We start from the raw sequence: 16466 nt of genomic DNA on the forward strand, positions 1-16466 counted from the left end.
AACATGAACGTTTGTTGGGGGGGAACTTAGCGAGGGACGTGAAGTACACCTCAAGGTCCAACGACATCATCTCGTTGTTGGAACAACGTTGCTCTGCATGGTACAGGTTGGACATCCATTGACGTACTTCAATGGAATGTGGGGTCAAGGAGCGCGTGGAGAGGTGTGTTGGGGTCGAAATGCAGCGCTTCCACCCCGAGGTGGTCATGGTTCTTACCTTTCATCTATATCTTATCTATTGGATGAGTGAAACGGCAGAGAATACAACGAGGTAACGATTTCTTGAGTTTGTGAAACATTTCATCTATTCTTCTCAACTAAAGGATGTGTGACAAGGTAGAGATTACACCCGTTTTCACAGTCGTTACCACAACGAGCATGATTGCGGTCCCACGTCCATCGAGTGCATCGATTAATCCGCGCCAAACGTCGCCTGACAAGCAACCAAAACCCTCGGGCATTCTCACTCCCTCCAACTCGATCACTCCTCGATACAAGTAGTCGTCCCCAGTAAAGCACCCCAGGTTTGGCAGCTCCACGGACAAGCCACGCCTCTCTCTCCGACCTACTTCCTCTGCTCCAGCAGCCCTTAAGACTCCAGGGACCAAGAAAGCAACGACAGCGAAGGTAACATACGTCGAACCTCATCTCTCCACTTCCCGTACATATTTCAATGCATACATAGTCCGCCATTCCACATAGCACCATTGACACCAATACCCCCCCATAACAACAAGGGGCATCCGAACGACCACGACTACGTCCCCGCACTACATCCCAACCACTCGGGCATCGGTTGTCCAAAGCTTCCTCTCGGACAAGGTGAGAATGATCTGATGATCGCGACCATTGTCTTAGCCCAAGACAGGGAAAGCATCTGGGTTAAATAATCCATCTCCGTCCCAACTCTCGAGCTCGAACGCACCGGCAACTTCGTCGGGCCGCCCAAGTCAAGCAATTCCCCAGTCGCGAAGACAAACTTCGGGCGGTGATGACGCAACTCCAACAAGCCCAAGAGTCCGCGAAGGACGAAAAAGTGGCCGAGCTCGAATGCGCCATGGACACGCTCCAAGAAACGGTACATATGCTGCAGCATGAGGCGTCGCTTGACACAATCTCAGCGCTCGTGGAGCAGTACAAAGCTGTGCAAGCAGCTCTCACTCAGAGCAAAATGGAAGCCAAGGCGTTGCAGGACGTGGGCAAAGGGTACAAGCGGGCATCGCGCGATTAGAAACCATCCACGACGAGGAAATCGAAGTCCTCATCGACGGATATGTGGAAACAGGCGAGCATCAGAAGACTGATGGGGTCAAACTGACCAAGATGTCTTTCATTTGGTCGAGTCCTTTGAATTCGCGCGCGACGTCGCGTTCTACAAGCGCATTCCTAGCGACAGCGAATAAATGTTTGCATCGTTGATATGTTACCACCACATGAATCCACATAAATATTTTCAAATCGCTTCGTCTAGAACAGCAGAGAGATGCACACGCCGTTTGATTCCGTGGAAGTGGCAGATTATATTCAGTTCCTGGTTGACTCGCACGTGACAACTTGACTAAAGCTGCATGCATCCTGCATGAACATATTTATGTTAATATTTGTATTAAGTATATATATATGTTGATATTTGCATTAAGTACAGTATGCGTATTTTTATTCATCACCATAATTATTTATGCTTTTTTTCATACCATGTGCATGTGTACTGTACATGCAGGAAAGGCGCGATGCAGGTCAGCGATTTCTCAACGCATACTCACTATCAAGAACACCGTATCGCATGTCGCCTGGATCAACAGCTGTAGAGAAAGTCAACTTCGAACACTTGCCAAAGTCGTCGTATTTCAAGAACAAGCGTGTACATGCGGGTAAGATGCCTCATGCCAGAGAGAGCTGTGTATGCACAGACCATGCTGCATAGGCCGAACTAGGAATGCACTATCTAGTAGTACGAGTTGTATTGCTCTACCGGTAAGTAAGTATTACACAGCTCGAGAAAAGCGTCCTCAAAGTTCGTCCATTTTCAACATAAAGGTCCAATTTAAGGTGCTCGATCCAATTTAAGGTGCACGCGAATTAGCCAATCAATTCCTACAAAGGCAGTTTTTAACCTAACCGCCCAAAAATATGCAAATGGATATACAAAGACTAAGCTTAAAATGGTGCACCTTAAATTGGACCGCTTGTTTTAAGCTGTTTCTGGACAAAGTGATGTGAATGATAATGAATTATAACAGGAATCATAGCGCATTCATAACTCCCGAATAGGCCTGGACTTTGGCTTCATGTAACATATTGTAGAATTATAATCCAATACCTACGAGTCGAGTTACATTCCTTCCACGGCAGCGCCTTGGAAAAAGTGTTCTTATACACAACAGTTCCGGATATTTCCTTACTTTTGCGGATGCAATATTTTTATTGCGCGTGTGCATGTCTCGAACGATGCGTAAAAGTTCAAGGTGAAACGGCGCGAAGTTCGAAATGCAAGGCATCGCACATGCAGTGAGCGATAAAAAACGGCGTGTCAGTACAGCAGCCAATGTCCCTCTCAAACAAGTCGGATGACTGCGAAGAACTCCAGTTTCGCTTTCGCCAACCATGAATGCCTCGATTTTGGCCTTCATAACTTCGTGTTACGATGAGTTTTCGCCACTTCCCGCATCTCCCAGGGATTAATATTTTGTTTCACTTTACGAAGGCAAGTTCAAGTCGACAACGGTGAAGGCAGTGTGGACATTTTGTGCAATTTCAAGGTGGTAATGTTCAAAGATTGAGAGAATTCGCTTGAGATAGAATATCATTCCCCACGACAACACCAACGGCCGTCCAAATCAGCGCTACCAAAAGCCAGTGCCCCCCCCGACGATTTAATTCCACCAACGACGAACCTCGTCCCTGTAGCAAACAAAAGGTCAATAGTAAAACAATACCCCCTTGTAATATTGATTTGTTAACTGTAATATGACTATTCGATGGAAAATGTAGCGCGACAATGGCGATTGACCAGTGTCGTTGATTGCGTTGGGGTTGGCTCCCTACAGCCCCAGTGTAGGCAAGTCGTCATGGACAAATGATGATGCCATAGCGTCGTCAAGGTGTACCAAGGAGAGTAAGCACTGTAGCATTTCCACATGCCCTTGACACGCCGCTTCAGAGAGAGCAGTGTGGCGGTGGCCATCTTCGCTCTCGACGTGAAACCCTTTCGTCAACAGCGCAGTCATCGCGGCTACGTCTCCATCAAACCCTGCTTCGACAACTTCCCCGCTGTTGCGGATAACCTGTCGCCCAACATGTCGCATACGGCGTTGAACTTCAAACAGAACTTACTTCTCGAAGGCCTAGCGCGGCAGCAACGCCCCCTCCTGCGGTATCGTCTTGGCTGTCCTTCATGGTATCTTGCGATTGCACGCGGATCAAACACATCCGCTCCAGGGTTCGCGGGGGTGGCGGAATGTTTCCGCAAAGAACGACAAACTTGTTTTGCAACCGTGTCATGACGTGTAACCACCTTCATTTAATATTTATGGTTTGTGGAGACCAACTTCTCACAACAATACAGCAATATTAAAACATTTAGCCAGCCACCACTACATAGTAACGTTAGTAGAGTATTATAGTGTGTTTGTTAATATGCGGCTTCAGTGTCGTCTGCCTTGCAATTCAAGCTGAGTCGGGGCGGTTTCAAATTGCCTTTTGGTTACAAGAATGTACTAGGGACAACAGAATATTACTTCAAGTTCTTACTGTAACAACGTTAACAGTAACGTTAAGTAGAAATTTCAGGACAGACTCGCAGTATTATAAAAATACTGAGAGTAACGTTAACACATTTCATTAAGTACTTACTACTACTATACTACGTAGTATTGGACTTTGATTAGTAGTTTCAACAGCTCCTTCACCAAAACAAGTTTCCCCTTCTCCCCTTCTCACAAACCTTTGCTGCTCCTACTGTCCCCAGTGCGCATGTAGTAGTGGCGGCTTTGTTCACTTATTGTGAATAATATTATTTTGGTCGTTATGTTGTCAACAACATCCAGCCAATGGCATGGCAGCAGGCACCTTGAAGTGCGAATTTCGAAGCACGGTGAGTGTAGTTGAAGCTGGCAAGGGGAACTGGAAACGTCTTCTGAACTGTATGGTACTGTGAATTCTAGTATAACGGAGGGCAGCAGTATTTAATTTTCGTTTAATAATTGCCTACGTTCTATATCACACCGGACCAGAAATCAATAAAATTATTTCTGGTCGACGTACATCAGTTGGAAAAGCATTTCTCCCCGAGGGACATCTTCGTCGAGAGCTTGCTCAGGTCACCGCCGCCGCCACCACTGCCCGACCTCCCGCAACATCGACGCCACGGCCGCCGCCACCTCCACCACTAGCATCACCTTGAAGGGCCATGAACGTCCAGACGCTCCTCCCTATCTCCGACGAGCACCTTCTTTCCGTGCACCCAGACGCCGCATCGAATCAAGCGACCCACGACATCGGCGACAGTCACTTCCACGTGAAATCCCGCCAAGAGTGGAACGACTTTCTCAGCTCCAGCATGTTAGTTTTGTCCCTTGACGACCCCAGCAACGACACGTCGATGGCACTGACCGAACATGTAAAGCCCGTACCGATCTCCACCGCATCTCCGTCGCGTCGCGTGGGCTCCCCGTTGGTATTGGCGATGTCTCCACTGGCATCCCTTCCGTCTGCAGGCGACTCGTCAACCTCCTGGGCAACATGGCAGCTGTCTATGCCGTCCGACAGCAACAACGACGACGAGTTAACGGCGGCAAGTAGTCGGAACCCACAACCTCTCAGTCCACTGGGTGTGCCTCTCGTCCACGACAACCAATCTTTGTCCCATCAGCATCGCCTGCGTGCCAAGTCCTTCTCGACTATGCAATCACACAATTCCATGCAACAGAACCATTCGTTCGTCGCCCCGCCGCCGCGCTTGTCTTCTCGCCGCCAGCCGCCCGACCAACCCATGGAACATCTTCGATCGTACTCAGAAGACCTCGACACCCACGTGTATGGCTCAAACCAGGACACGCAAGCACCGCCGCGTGGCATTCGATCGTACAGCATTGGGTCGTTCCCGTCGCCATCTTTGCATCCCGCGGCGGACCCGCGCCAATTCCGCGGTGCGTCGGTGACCAAGAGTCCGTTGCCCCGCCCGCTTGCCCCGCCGCGACAGCAACAACCGACCCAACAACAGCAACCGCCGCTACCGCTGAAGGCGTCCGCCTACGAGTGGCAGCCCCGCGCCACATCGGTCCGCGAAGAGCAGCCCTTATCGTCCTTCCATGCGACGTTGCCCCCAATGCCGTTGGACCTGGGGGTCCTGGACACGACGTACGAGGTGCAGTTTAAACGGTGTCGCAAGGACTGCTTCGCTGGCATCTGCGGCTACTCCGTCGGCGATTACGTCAAGGTGGAGGGCGACCGCGGTGAAGATGTCGGTCGTGTGCTTGGAACGATCACGAACGACTCGAAGGACGACTTGACACACTCGGCGTCGGGCAGCGTGAAGCGAATCATGCGACTGGCAAGTGATGCCGAGTGCGATCTGCTTCGTCAACAGGTACAAAAAATGCATGCCAGGTATGTGAAGTTGCTCAAGCCTGGATGGATATAGCATAAGGAAGAGCAGGAGGTGCTCCATGTGTGTCGAACCAAAGTCCGCCAGCGCATGCTGCCCATGAATGTGATTGATGCCGAGTACCAATTTGACCGCCACAAGCTCACGTTTTACTTTGAAGCTGAGCGGTACAATATGTTGTCGACATGTTTTTCCAATCATTTTCGCACACTGTAAATGGAATCTCGCCATGTAGACGAATCGACTTTCGCGAGTTGGTGCGCGACTTGTTTGCTATTTACAAGACACGCATCTGGCTGCAGCAAGTGGTGCCGAAACAGGCGGCCACGGGGGACCACCCCCCCCACCACCATTAGAGACCCCCCCCCTTCGATCCGACCCGTAGCGCTGCTCTCACCATTTGTTGTTTATAGATTATTTAGACTTTTATTTTGCAAAAACGAACACAATCCATTGGAGATTTTTTTACTAAGTGTCGTCGTCGTCCGACTCGGATTCCGTATCCGAATACTCGGGCCGAAGGAGGAGCATTGCCTGGCGATGTCGGGGAACCAACAACCTCGTCGAGTCCATCCCGTCTTGGTCTAGAAACGCTAACGTGGCCTCTTCAGCTTGCTTCAATGCATGTTGCAACGCTGGCACGAACGCTTGCCACGTCATCGAGGCCCGCTGGCGCAATGAAAGCGTCAACTTGACAACCAACTCGGACGCTTGGTCAGGGAGATGGGCCAAAGCTTCCTGCAGCTCCGCATCGTTGGCCACTCGCACGACGTCCCCGTCCATGTCTATGTACTCTAAATGCCATGGGGTTGTTGGGGATGTCGAAGCGGGAAGCTCAAACATGGACGCGACTAGCGCTTGTAGCTCCAATAGACTGATGGAGGGGGAGATCGTGGCCCATTGCCGGTGGTCAGAAGTGGCATGGCGCACGCAGATTGACCGTGGTGGGGACGTTGATGCCATCAATACTTGCGATGCCCAAGAATAGTTTCAACAGCCAGTGAGTTTGTTATTATTAGAAATCAAGGGGACGATAGGTGAACGAGGGGGACGAATTGCACCGCGGCCAAATACTCCTTGTGGAACGTGGGCCCGTCTCGCGTGATCTGCAGCAAACTTTGGGCGTCGCCTTGCTGGCCCACAGGGATCAGCAAACTGCCCTTGTCCGCGAGTTGCGCCAGCAAAGCAGGGGGCGCTTGGGATGCCGCTGCCCCCACATAAATCCAGTCGTATGGGCCCTCGTTTGGCGCACCCCGCCAGCCGTCGCCCTGGCGGAATGACAGAATGCCTTTGTCCAACAGATCCTTGTCTCCATGGCGGGTATTAACTAACGCGAGATTGACGAGTTCGGGAACATTGTCGATTCCGAGAACACGACCGGAGGGGGCGACGAGGCGGGCGAAGCAAGCGCTCAAGTATCCGGAGCCGCATCCAACGTCCAACACGCGCGAGCCATCGTGGAGGTGGGGGCTAGCCTGCTCCAGGGCACCTGCATGAATGTGCGGTGCAGAGATTGTTTGACCGTAGCCGATGGGCTGCGGGGCGTCAATGTAGGGGTAAATGGGGCAGTAATTGCCTCGATCGGTGTGTGCCATGGCAGCAATCGCCTTTGGCGTGCGGAGGAGCCCGACCTGGACGAGGTTATCGATGAGGCCACGGTGGCTGCTCGCACTGCACTGCCACGCCATGGGAATTTGCAAAGTGCAAGACAATGGTCATGCAGTTGGGAAGGTCTAACTGTGCGTCGAAGTTCGAAGGAGTTGCTACAATTTACAACACCTGGCGAAAGGACTCTAACGGTTATTTTGAGTATTGCAACCAATGAAATCGCGATTTGCTTAAAACCTCGAATCGTCAAAATCGGACAATACTTCCCAAGCACAGGGCAGCTGTGTGAAGTTATTCGCTTCAATGTAAGCGGTCACGACTTTGTTGGAGCTTTGCAACGCACTCTTGAGGCTTTCATCAGGACGCCGCAACGTTAGGGTGCCTTGGATGACTATTTGGACGTGATACTGTTCTTGCACCAAAATATTCCTGATGGTAATTCAAACATCTCACAATTTACAATGTCCTCCCGCCGGCGCATTGCGCCTGCTCCGAGAGAAACTGCATAACGTGGAAATGTCCATGTCGAGCCGCCTCCATGGCATACGTGGTGCAGCCTTCGGCGCGATAGCGATGTAGGAACTGCACACATTCTAAATTTCCATTCGCGCCGCTCAATCCAGCGCCACGACGGAACCCTTCGGCCCTTCGTTGATGGAAATACGTCGACACATCCAAACGGCCATTGGTTACAGCCCACCCCATGGCATTGGTCGTATAACCCTCGGTGTGGGTCGTGTCTAAAAAGTCACAACATCCAAATGTCCCCGTGCAGGCTTTCGTGCGGTTGACGTGCAGATATTTCACGATCCCCAAGTGTCCGTTCTTGGCTGCCATGTCGATGGCCGATGTACACCCCCTTCTGCTCGACGGGTGTCGAGAAACTGGGCGACGTCCATGTGCCCTCCTCGCGCTGTGCAAAATCCGCGGTCTTGTCGGTGTAGCCTTCGGTGGTCGTGGAGGTACTTCACGACGTCGAGGTTATCATTCATGGCAGCCCACGTCATCACCACAGTTGTGGGGCCTTGTGTCCGACGGTCGTAACGGAAATGGACCATAACGAGATGGGCCCGCGGCTGCTGTGTAGTCGATGGCATGGAAGGTCGCCCCTTCCTGTCGATGTGCAAAAGCTTAACAACGGTGCGATGTCCTACGGCAGTAGCTTTGTCCATTGTGTCCGTCGGACACCCTTCATTACAATGCGTGTGTAGGAATTGAACGATTTTCAGATGTCCACACCTCGCAGCGAGGTCAAATGCGCGTGATGTACAAGGCAGTCGGTGATGATGCAACGCCTACAGAATGTCCACATGGCCTAATTAAGCTGCGCAATCAGGGACGGCGTCGTGGAAAGTGTGTGGATATGGTATAATATACAAGAGTACGGTTGAGAGTTTTCCTAAATGGCCCCGTGCAGCAAGAAGCCTGTCGGATCCAAATGTCAACGGAAAGGTCTTGTGATGAATAACGCTTCTCTTGATGCCGAAAATGAAATGCACTTGAGCCGGGCGATGCTGAGATGGTCATGGTGCGGCAGATGGATGCGCACTCGGCAATATGCCGTACCAATCCCTCGAAGTATCCCACCTGATACTGACCGACGGTATGCAGAAGGTCGTCGCTGAAAAGCACGGCCACGACTGTGCCGTCCTTGTATGACATTATTCAATACACTTTTGATTCACAGTTTCGTTTGTACCTGCCACCAAAACTCCATCGATGCTGCCTCCAATGCAAAACATGTCATATTCACACGAGTGTGGCGTCAGTAGAGAGTTAAACCTCTGGACAATAAAACTTCAGCGACGCAGGCTTTGGTTTGGCACGTTGTGCGAAGGAGACCAACGCATCCATACTTGCATCCTCGACGTCGTCGTCCATTGTCATGAGTTGCCTGATGCGTGTCATGTTTACATGGGGCGTCGCTTCCTCTTGCCGCTTGGGGGATACAGCCACCCGCTCCCACGCCATGCATTCCTTCTTGCGCCACTCTGTTTCAGCGACTGGCACTGGTAATGGCGCCACTTCGATAGGTCGAAGGCTCTTCAGCAGTTGCACTGGCTGCTGGCTGTACAACGCATCCACGCGCTCCCTGAACGCTGCATCTCGCTCTTGTTCCTGGTGCTTGAGGTGTTCCTGGCGCCGCTCTTCCATCGTCGGTTCGGCAACTACTGCGGTAGCTTCTGCAACCACCTTAGCAGCAGAAGCAGCCGACTTCTCGTGCGTCGCTTTCGCCTTTTGTTGCAATATGGCTACTTGAACCTTCTTCTCCTCGACTACACCACAGATGAATCCCGGCCTTGTGATACAATGATCGACCCACCAAGCACGGCCACCAACATATTCTCGATGTCTTCGTCGTGATTTGCCCGCGCCCAGTCCAAGGCTGAGTGGTTGACAGTGCCGCAATCCTGGATGATGTTAGGATTTCAGCAGGAATTTGGCTATATGCATCGCCTCCGTGGACTCGTGAATGCAAACCTTTTGCACAGACACTCCACGCTGCAAGAGTAACCGGACGAGGTGTTTGTTTCGGTGTTTGGCTGCCCACCGCAAGCACGAAAACCCAGACTGTGACACTGTTAGAGATGCAAAGCAAGCACAAGTTCCCGCTCACTTTATCACAAACGCTCAAGTCGGCGTCTCGACGGATTAAATACCGCACCACGTTCATGTGGCCACGACGGCATGCCGCACTCACGGCAGTTTCTTGCATCTGCCATGGAGCCGTCAGTACGTCTCGACACGAGCTTCTTGTGATGGGTGGATTACCGTGGAAGTAACGTTGACATTGTGGGGATGCTGGCTAAACATGAGAATGACGCCCAACCATCCTCTCTACACGCCTCAACGTCATGATACAGATGTCATGTGTGTACTGTATCGTACAATTGCGCAGTGCACCAACGGTGGCACGCCCTAAGTTCAACGGCCCAGTTAGCCACGTATGTGCTGCATGTTGGATCCATTCTTACATTGTCGTCTCGTTCGTCAATGGAATACCCTTGGCCCAACATCCTCCTGTGCATACCTTTCAGTGACATTGCCTGGGGCTTCAACATCATTTCCCACCAAATCGAGTAAACGTCTACCACGCCAAGCCCCCGATGCCTCGCACTCAAGCGCTGCATAGTGTACGACAGCATGTTGGCTTGATCCAGCAAGTTTGCTCGAATGTATTTATTTTCGTCCAGTCGCCGCTTCCATTTCGCCACTTCGCGGTCGTCGTCGTCGGACCGTCCCACGACGGACTCCGACGCCATGACAGTGTTCTAAAAATAGGCGGCGTAATCGTCGGTTTTGATTGGTTGGATTCAGCCAACCAATTGCCCATCTCAATTGCCAATTTGATGGACTCGCTGTGGTCGCGGTCGCCGCTGCTCTATGTCGGATCTCCAATGGTCGATCAGTCTGAGTTTGCATTTCGGGCACTGTGCCGCCGATATGGCACCCAGCTCTGTTACACGCCGATGCTTCATGCCAAGGTGTTCCTCACCGACCCAACTTACCGCACCCAACGATTGGACTACGACTTACTTGAAACGAATACGACCGACCATCCCGTGATTGCCCAATTCGCGGGCGACGACCCACAGGCTCTACTAGACGCAGCCCTTCTCGTTCAAGACCGCGTATTGGCCGTGGACCTCAACCTCGGCTGCCCCCAACCTATTGCCCGCAAAGGACATTATGGGTCGTTCCTCCTTCGAGACTCGGACACTATCTTGCGCATCCTCCGCGATTGGAAATCCCATTTATCCATTCCATTCACATGCAAGATTCGCATCATCGACGAGGGAAGCAAAGACCCGCTGGACCGAGGTCTGCAAGCGACGCTCCGCCTCGTCGACCAAATCGAAGCCGCGGGGGCGTCGGCGATCACGGTGCATGGCCGCAACCGCGTCATGACCGGTCGGAAAACAGGTCCGGCAGACTGGGTGGCCATCGCCGCCATCCAGCGCCGCGTGTCCGTACCCGTCATTGCCAACGGGGGAGTCGAATGCTTTGATGACCTGGCAGCCTGCGCGACCGCCACCGGCGCACGAGGCGTAATGTCCGCCGAGGCACTGCTGGAAAACCCGGCGTTCTTTCATGGTCCCCAACGGCTCAGTCCGTTTCGACTCGTTCGCGAGTACCTCGAGTTGGTCCGCGCGTTCCCATCGTGGAATTTCCACCGCGTCGAGAAGGCTCACGTGGCACGGATGCTGCATGCCCCCCTGCGGCAACTTGCGAGGGCCGGTGGCACCGATGCCGGCGCATTGATAGCAGGCTGCTCTACTCTTGATGAGCTCGAGCTCGCGATACATACCGTGGAACATGCGTGGACTCTACTCAATCAAACCTGTCGACAAATTGACAGTTGGTACCGTCGCCACCAAGTGGTGGCCGCCAAAAATTTGATCGATCGAGAAGCACGGAAAGAAGTGCAGCAGCTGTGGCTCGCCGGTGGCCTTCGCCTCACGCGATGAGGAGACATGGAGATTTTGTTGACGCTTGAATGAAATGTAGAGCATCTTAAGGTACAGTACGTAACTTTAGCTGCAGCTTCTGGTGGTACGCTTGCTAAGTGTTTGTACCGCGGTCGCAGTGCTCACAGTATCAGTGTCGTCCCTGCTATGTAAGGTACTTCGAGGTACTACTGTATATACGTATACTGTACTACCGGTAGTAAGCGACAAATATCGGACTGAATGGTTTCACTAATCGTATGACAAAGGTCAATTATCCGGAATTTATCGGACAACTCCCATCAAATAAATTGCAAGTGTCTCATTCCGTCACATCAAAGAATTTTGACCACTTGACGCTCTCTACCACCAGTACAGTACATATACAATGTAGCTCGTCCTTCGGGGAAGGCTCGAAGCTTGTGATTTGAGCCTTGGCCTCCTTCACAGTTGCCGATGTTGACATGTGTGATGGGTACTTCGAAGTGTACACGAAGAAGTGGTAGCCACTGAGACACCAGTGGTACGATGCTCTCACGCCATAGACTTCCCCCTCACAATCGCAAACTCGACGTGCCATGCGTCCCCCATCGAGCTCCATCGCACCTCTACTCATCACTGAATGGAAGTCTCCACGGCGCACTGTAGCCTGGCTCAACGTCAGCTACAGTAATGTTGTTTCCGAACTTACTGCACACCATGGTATGCATGCGGCTTCAAATTGTTCTCGGCAGCACAAGAACATGTTGACAATTCCGTGAAATGCAACCAGCCGTTCCCTGTACTGTAGCCCCACTTCGATCGAGTTGTCAGGTCGCCAATACTGTACTGTACCTACACCGCTATGTACAGCTCCATTTACCACCGGTGGCTCCCTCTCAGGCAGCTAAACAAGGCCCAATGCTGGCCGCAGAACACCAATGCTCGCAGCATGTGCCGAGAAGGTTACAGTACCGGTAGTACATCATGCACATTGACTCATCTGAGTCTACTGCACCACATGGTGCATCAAGTTCAACAAGTAATTTTATTCAAGTAACCTGCCTTACACTTGGGGTTTGTATGCTCGCCGCCCCGTGCGAATTAAAACCGAAGAGGTGCGTACCCAAAATGCCGCGGCACGCCCAGTTTGCCATTTGCCAACCAGTTAAAACAGGAAAATCATATATGCCAGCATCCACTGCGGTAGACGACTTGGAAGCCGACGCGCGCTCGTCATTGGCACTGTTCTGCTTTGGCGACGCCACCGAATACTCCCTAGTGTCCCAGCAGATGCACCCCGCGTCCGGCCGGTTACGACTCCAGCTCGACGAGCGCGTGCTCCGGTCGAAGGGCAGCGACTCGACTTTGTACATTGTCCGAGCAGCCATGCACGTTCCCGCCGCCCACCTCAGTGAAGTGCTTCCAATCCTAATGAACGACAGCAATAACAACATGCAGGATACTGCGCACTTCTTCTTTGGCAGCAAGGTCGTCGAGTACGAAGACCTTGGGCGGCGAAAGACCGACTCGGGCTCGTTCCTGAGTGTGAAATCCATGGTGGCGGACCGAAACAACATGCTTAAGTCCCGCTTCCAGACGTCGTTCGTGGACTTCTCCACCGTCGTGTCGCCCGACTGGGTGAAACGAGGCACGGCAGCGACCGACATGTATGTCCGGGTGATTCAAAGTCTGCCCGATGCGGTGGACGCCGCCAGCAAGGACAAGCCCATCGCTCCTCGAGGGTACATGGCCCGTGAATCCCCCGACGGCACCGGCGTCGATGTGCAATGCGCCATGTCATTCGTCGAAGCCGGCCTCATCAACCTGCCACGGCGGTCGCGGTACCAGCGCCTCGCGTTGGGCCTGCTCAAGCTCGAGGACACGGTCGTGTCTCGCCGCGTGAGCCGGTCGTTCCGCGATCGAGCGGAGCCATCCGCGTGGGTTCGCGACGGCATCCGTCAGACGTGCCATATTTGCGTGACCAAGTTCCGTGTGCACAAGCGCCGCCACCACTGCCGCCTCTGCGGGGAGGTCGCATGCGACACGTGTGCGCCCAAGGTGGACATTGTGCTGCCTTCGATCGACAACGACACCCGCGTCGCGTCCGTGCGCATATGCATGGCCTGTGTCCACAAAGACCCGTTGTCTCCATCGACGCCGTCCGTCCCCGACGCTGTGGACACCCCTCGGCGCCGCCCGCGCGCGCCGTCGTCCATCGTCGACGCCATCGCCGATGCCATGTACTTCAAACAAAGCCCGGATGTTGTGCCGCCGAGGGGTGGCAGTAGCAACGACTCGTGTGGCAGCGATAGCGGCACGGACGACCTCGACGCCGACGATCGGCTGCTCAACCTGTCTCTCGGTCTGAACATTCCGTCGTCGAACGATGACGTGGCAGACTGCGACGACTTTTGTGCGTGCTGCCACGACACCCTCGGCGCCATCCGATACGAATGCGCCGGTTGCGCCGACATGGTGTGCGGTCCGTGCAACTTGTCCGTGACTCGCCCCCCCCCCGGTCTCGGCGAGCCCGAGAACCTCTGTCGCGCATGTGTGTTGGCAGACCAAAAGCAAGTGTCCAAGAAGGCGGCGGTCGTCGTGTCTTCTCCGCTTGCCAAGCCAACCAAGCGAAGGGTCGCGACCCAGAGTTATCTGGGCCAATCTGCGCCCATGATGCATGTATGGGAAGTCTAGTAGTGCCGTACATAGTGTGTTATTCCCACGAATCAACTGTTATTTATTCGTCGTTCGATATGGGATGTATGTCATGCCGCCAGTCACCAACTACTACTAAAGTACTTCAAAGTACTTCTGTAGTACGTGGAATACAGGACCCCATTAAGTCGTAAGCTGTTCGCTTTACCAGTAGTACAGCAGTCGTGGACGCAATGACAACTTGTTTTCGAGGTATCCAAATCGCGTTCAAACATCAACAGGGACACCAGAACGTTGGCTAGACGTCAATCTCAAGGTGCTGCTGCGGCTGCTGCTGTCATCATGTCCACGGGTAAAACGATGGAAACAGCGTCGCACCCACGACGTTGAAGACGAGGAAGTACAGTACGAGGCCGTGGGTAACCACCACCGCCGACTGAACCTGGCTGTTCGCTGGTTGCTTCGGGTCGGGCGTCGTCACGAACGCTGCCGCCCAAAAGATAGGTGGGGATGCCGCCAAGAACCTCGTGATGACCTGGATGTGCACCACCACGAGCGCATTCGCCAGCAAGAAAGCCACGTGGACAAAGTATGGCCTGGCAGCCGAAAACGACAGAATCTTTGGACTGATGCAGCCAACGTAGACAGCGTAGGCAGCCAGCGCTATCATGGGGCCAGCCAAGACGAAATTGGGGATCTAGCGATATTGAACGACACCATCACGGTCCGTCCTTGAGAGAGTGCCACGTCATAGGCGTGGGTTGTACCTGCTTGAGTTGGTAGTACGCAAAAGGACCCACGCCCCAGTATTCTCGCTGAATGAACAAGTACATGGCAGAGTAGTTTGGCAGCACTTGAGAACACCACGGCCGGTCTTGCGTGAGCGCCGACGTCATGGGCATGTCCATGACAGACCTATTGAGGCCGGTTAAATGCAAGGTAGATGAAGTGAAAAGGAGAGAGGTATTGGGCCATACCGAAGGGGCTGTATGACAGCGGCAAAGGACGGACAGTAGGCGGCAACGCCGACCACAAAGTACGCAACCTGGAAACCAATGGCCACGACGCCAAGCAAGGCCGTGTACGTCCAATAGCCGAAAAACCGCGGAAAGGCGCGCAACGGGTGCGGCGACGTGAGAAGTCGGTAGTACGCAATGTATACTAGAACCCCAAAGTGACTGAAATGAATGGTAGGGAGAAGAAGAAATGATGTACGAGAATGGAGGATGCCGTTGGAACGGGTGGCGGCGGACAGGCCAAAGAGCAAGGCGGAGAGAGATAGGTAGATGTGGCCACTGGTGGAGCGGGCGGCCGTGCGGTACCGCTCCAGGCAGTACATGCCACTAAAGCTGAGCACGCACATCAAGCTAGACAGGAGGACCCATGTCGATGACGATATACCCCAATGGAAATGACCAACCTTTCGCTGTAGCACGCCGACATGAAGATGCCCGAAGGACAGATACAAAAGAAGTACGCTGCTCGCTTGGCTAATGACTCGTTGTTCAGCAACTACCGCACGAACAAAGGTGACACACGACAATGTCGACGAGGGACGTGTACCAATAGCCCAAGACGATACAAGTAGACGGCCGCTAGCACAAAGCAGACGTTGCTACGACCGACATGGGAATCACTGGTCACGCCATGAAGAATTGTCAACGATATGGTTGGAACCTGATGAGCCAACCTGCAGCCAACAGAGACGTGTTCTTGTCCAACACAGGCAACAAGAGCGGACTACATAGCATCAGGACAACGCATAACTCTCAAGGCACAGCAGTAGCGCACGATCGTACCTTGTCCAACGCACCAGGAGTGGGAACAGCGGAAAGAACGCATGAGTGTTTTCGTAGCGGTAGCCTTCGCCGGCGATGTCAACAAAGTACACACCGTCCCAGGCTGCAAATGCGCTGAAAATGGACTTGGAGTGCGCTAGCGCGGACGTGTCGTAAGGCGTGATGAATGTGTGGCTCACCAATGCCATGGCAGACACCCATGCCCTCGACAGCACGGCGGCTGCCACCACTTGCGCCAACGACGACATGCAATATTATTGTGGTGTTTTACCAGTACCTCGAACGTTTCATTCACAATATACAATTTTCAAGTTCATATAATTCGTGTTTTTGTCTCATAACGTTATTAAAATACAGCTATCCCACTTT

General features: G+C 52.9%; 11 protein-coding genes across 13 annotated transcripts; 5 read left to right on the forward strand and 6 right to left on the reverse strand.

Annotated features, from left to right (window-relative positions):
• Positions 1–131: 131 nt before the first annotated feature.
• On the forward strand, positions 132–1231 carry H257_12138 (hypothetical protein; the record flags this gene model as incomplete). Its single annotated transcript, XM_009839254.1, has 4 exons — positions 132–209; positions 502–627; positions 738–822; positions 915–1231. The coding sequence occupies 4 exons, from the start codon at positions 132–134 to the stop codon at positions 1229–1231; spliced, it is 606 nt and encodes a 201-aa protein (XP_009837556.1).
• A 1810-nt stretch (positions 1232–3041) lies between these two features.
• On the reverse strand, positions 3042–3429 carry H257_12139 (hypothetical protein; the record flags this gene model as incomplete). The annotated part of the gene is made up of 2 exons (XM_009839255.1): positions 3042–3284; positions 3334–3429. 2 exons carry the CDS (start codon positions 3427–3429, stop codon positions 3042–3044), a joined length of 339 nt encoding a protein of 112 aa, XP_009837557.1.
• Positions 3430–4054: 625 nt separating this feature from the next.
• H257_12140 (hypothetical protein) lies at positions 4055–4391 on the forward strand (the record flags this gene model as incomplete). The annotated part of the gene is made up of 2 exons (XM_009839256.1): positions 4055–4093; positions 4269–4391. The coding sequence occupies 2 exons, from the start codon at positions 4055–4057 to the stop codon at positions 4389–4391; spliced, it is 162 nt and encodes a 53-aa protein (XP_009837558.1).
• A 17-nt stretch (positions 4392–4408) lies between these two features.
• Positions 4409–5821, forward strand: H257_12141 (hypothetical protein; the record flags this gene model as incomplete). The annotated part of the gene is made up of 2 exons (XM_009839257.1): positions 4409–5587; positions 5642–5821. The coding sequence occupies 2 exons, from the start codon at positions 4409–4411 to the stop codon at positions 5819–5821; spliced, it is 1359 nt and encodes a 452-aa protein (XP_009837559.1).
• H257_12142 (hypothetical protein) lies at positions 5822–6193 on the forward strand (the record flags this gene model as incomplete). Its single annotated transcript, XM_009839258.1, has 1 exon — positions 5822–6193. The coding sequence occupies one exon, from the start codon at positions 5822–5824 to the stop codon at positions 6191–6193; it is 372 nt and encodes a 123-aa protein (XP_009837560.1).
• Positions 6194–6593: 400 nt separating this feature from the next.
• Positions 6594–7454, reverse strand: H257_12143 (protein-L-isoaspartate O-methyltransferase). Its single transcript, XM_009839259.1, has one exon. The coding sequence runs from the start codon at positions 7291–7293 to the stop codon at positions 6628–6630; it is 666 nt and encodes a 221-aa protein (XP_009837561.1). The 5' UTR covers positions 7294–7454; the 3' UTR covers positions 6594–6627.
• A 215-nt stretch (positions 7455–7669) lies between these two features.
• On the reverse strand, positions 7670–8385 carry H257_12144 (hypothetical protein; the record flags this gene model as incomplete). The annotated part of the gene is made up of 2 exons (XM_009839260.1): positions 7670–7953; positions 8070–8385. The coding sequence occupies 2 exons, from the start codon at positions 8383–8385 to the stop codon at positions 7670–7672; spliced, it is 600 nt and encodes a 199-aa protein (XP_009837562.1).
• A 526-nt stretch (positions 8386–8911) lies between these two features.
• On the reverse strand, positions 8912–10476 carry H257_12145 (hypothetical protein; the record flags this gene model as incomplete). The annotated part of the gene is made up of 8 exons (XM_009839261.1): positions 8912–9489; positions 9537–9624; positions 9695–9784; positions 9831–9929; positions 9986–10051; positions 10103–10132; positions 10189–10234; positions 10286–10476. 8 exons carry the CDS (start codon positions 10474–10476, stop codon positions 8990–8992), a joined length of 1110 nt encoding a protein of 369 aa, XP_009837563.1. The 3' UTR covers positions 8912–8989.
• An 87-nt stretch (positions 10477–10563) lies between these two features.
• Positions 10564–11763, forward strand: H257_12146 (hypothetical protein; the record flags this gene model as incomplete). The annotated part of the gene is made up of 1 exon (XM_009839262.1): positions 10564–11763. One exon carries the CDS (start codon positions 10564–10566, stop codon positions 11680–11682), a length of 1119 nt encoding a protein of 372 aa, XP_009837564.1. The 3' UTR covers positions 11683–11763.
• A 1039-nt stretch (positions 11764–12802) lies between these two features.
• H257_12147 (hypothetical protein) lies at positions 12803–14394 on the reverse strand. The gene has a single exon (XM_009839263.1). It carries the CDS (start codon positions 14320–14322, stop codon positions 13441–13443), a length of 882 nt encoding a protein of 293 aa, XP_009837565.1. The 5' UTR covers positions 14323–14394; the 3' UTR covers positions 12803–13440.
• H257_12148 (hypothetical protein) lies at positions 14384–16354 on the reverse strand. Of its 3 annotated transcripts, XM_009839265.1 has the most exons (9): positions 16277–16354; positions 16098–16233; positions 15976–16038; positions 15862–15913; positions 15719–15810; positions 15514–15665; positions 15276–15459; positions 15066–15213; positions 14384–14995 (listed from the first exon to the last, which is right to left on the reverse strand). In XM_009839265.1, exons 1-9 carry the CDS (start codon positions 16296–16298, stop codon positions 14639–14641), a joined length of 1206 nt encoding a protein of 401 aa, XP_009837567.1. In that variant the 5' UTR covers positions 16299–16354; the 3' UTR covers positions 14384–14638. The 3 variants fall into 3 exon arrangements, with proteins under 3 accessions (XP_009837567.1, XP_009837566.1, XP_009837568.1); XM_009839264.1 differs by having other exon boundaries at positions 16098–16354; XM_009839266.1 differs by having other exon boundaries at positions 14384–15213; positions 16098–16354.
• Positions 16355–16466: the final 112 nt, after the last annotated feature.

Source organism: Aphanomyces astaci (genome assembly GCF_000520075.1).
Source record: "Aphanomyces astaci strain APO3 unplaced genomic scaffold supercont1.39, whole genome shotgun sequence".
Classification (NCBI taxonomy): domain Eukaryota; phylum Oomycota; class Saprolegniomycetes; order Saprolegniales; family Verrucalvaceae; genus Aphanomyces; species Aphanomyces astaci.

Bases quoted from the DNA above. Each gene is read 5' to 3' on its own strand.
- H257_12143 (XM_009839259.1), bottom strand. From the start codon at position 7,293: ATGGCGTGGCAGTGCAGTGCGAGCAGCCACCGTGGCCTCATCGATAAC.
- H257_12148 (XM_009839264.1), bottom strand. From the start codon at position 16,345: ATGTCGTCGTTGGCGCAAGTGGTGGCAGCCGCCGTGCTGTCGAGGGCA. The intron at 16,039-16,097 runs GTACGATCGTGC...GATGCTATGTAG, and splicing joins CTCCTGGTGCGTTGGACAAG to TCCGCTCTTGTTGCCTGTGT. The intron at 15,666-15,718 runs GTTGGTCATTTC...CCTCCTGTCTAG, and splicing joins TCGGCGTGCTACAGCGAAAG to CTTGATGTGCGTGCTCAGCT.
- H257_12147 (XM_009839263.1), bottom strand. From the start codon at position 14,322: ATGCATCATGGGCGCAGATTGGCCCAGATAACTCTGGGTCGCGACCCT.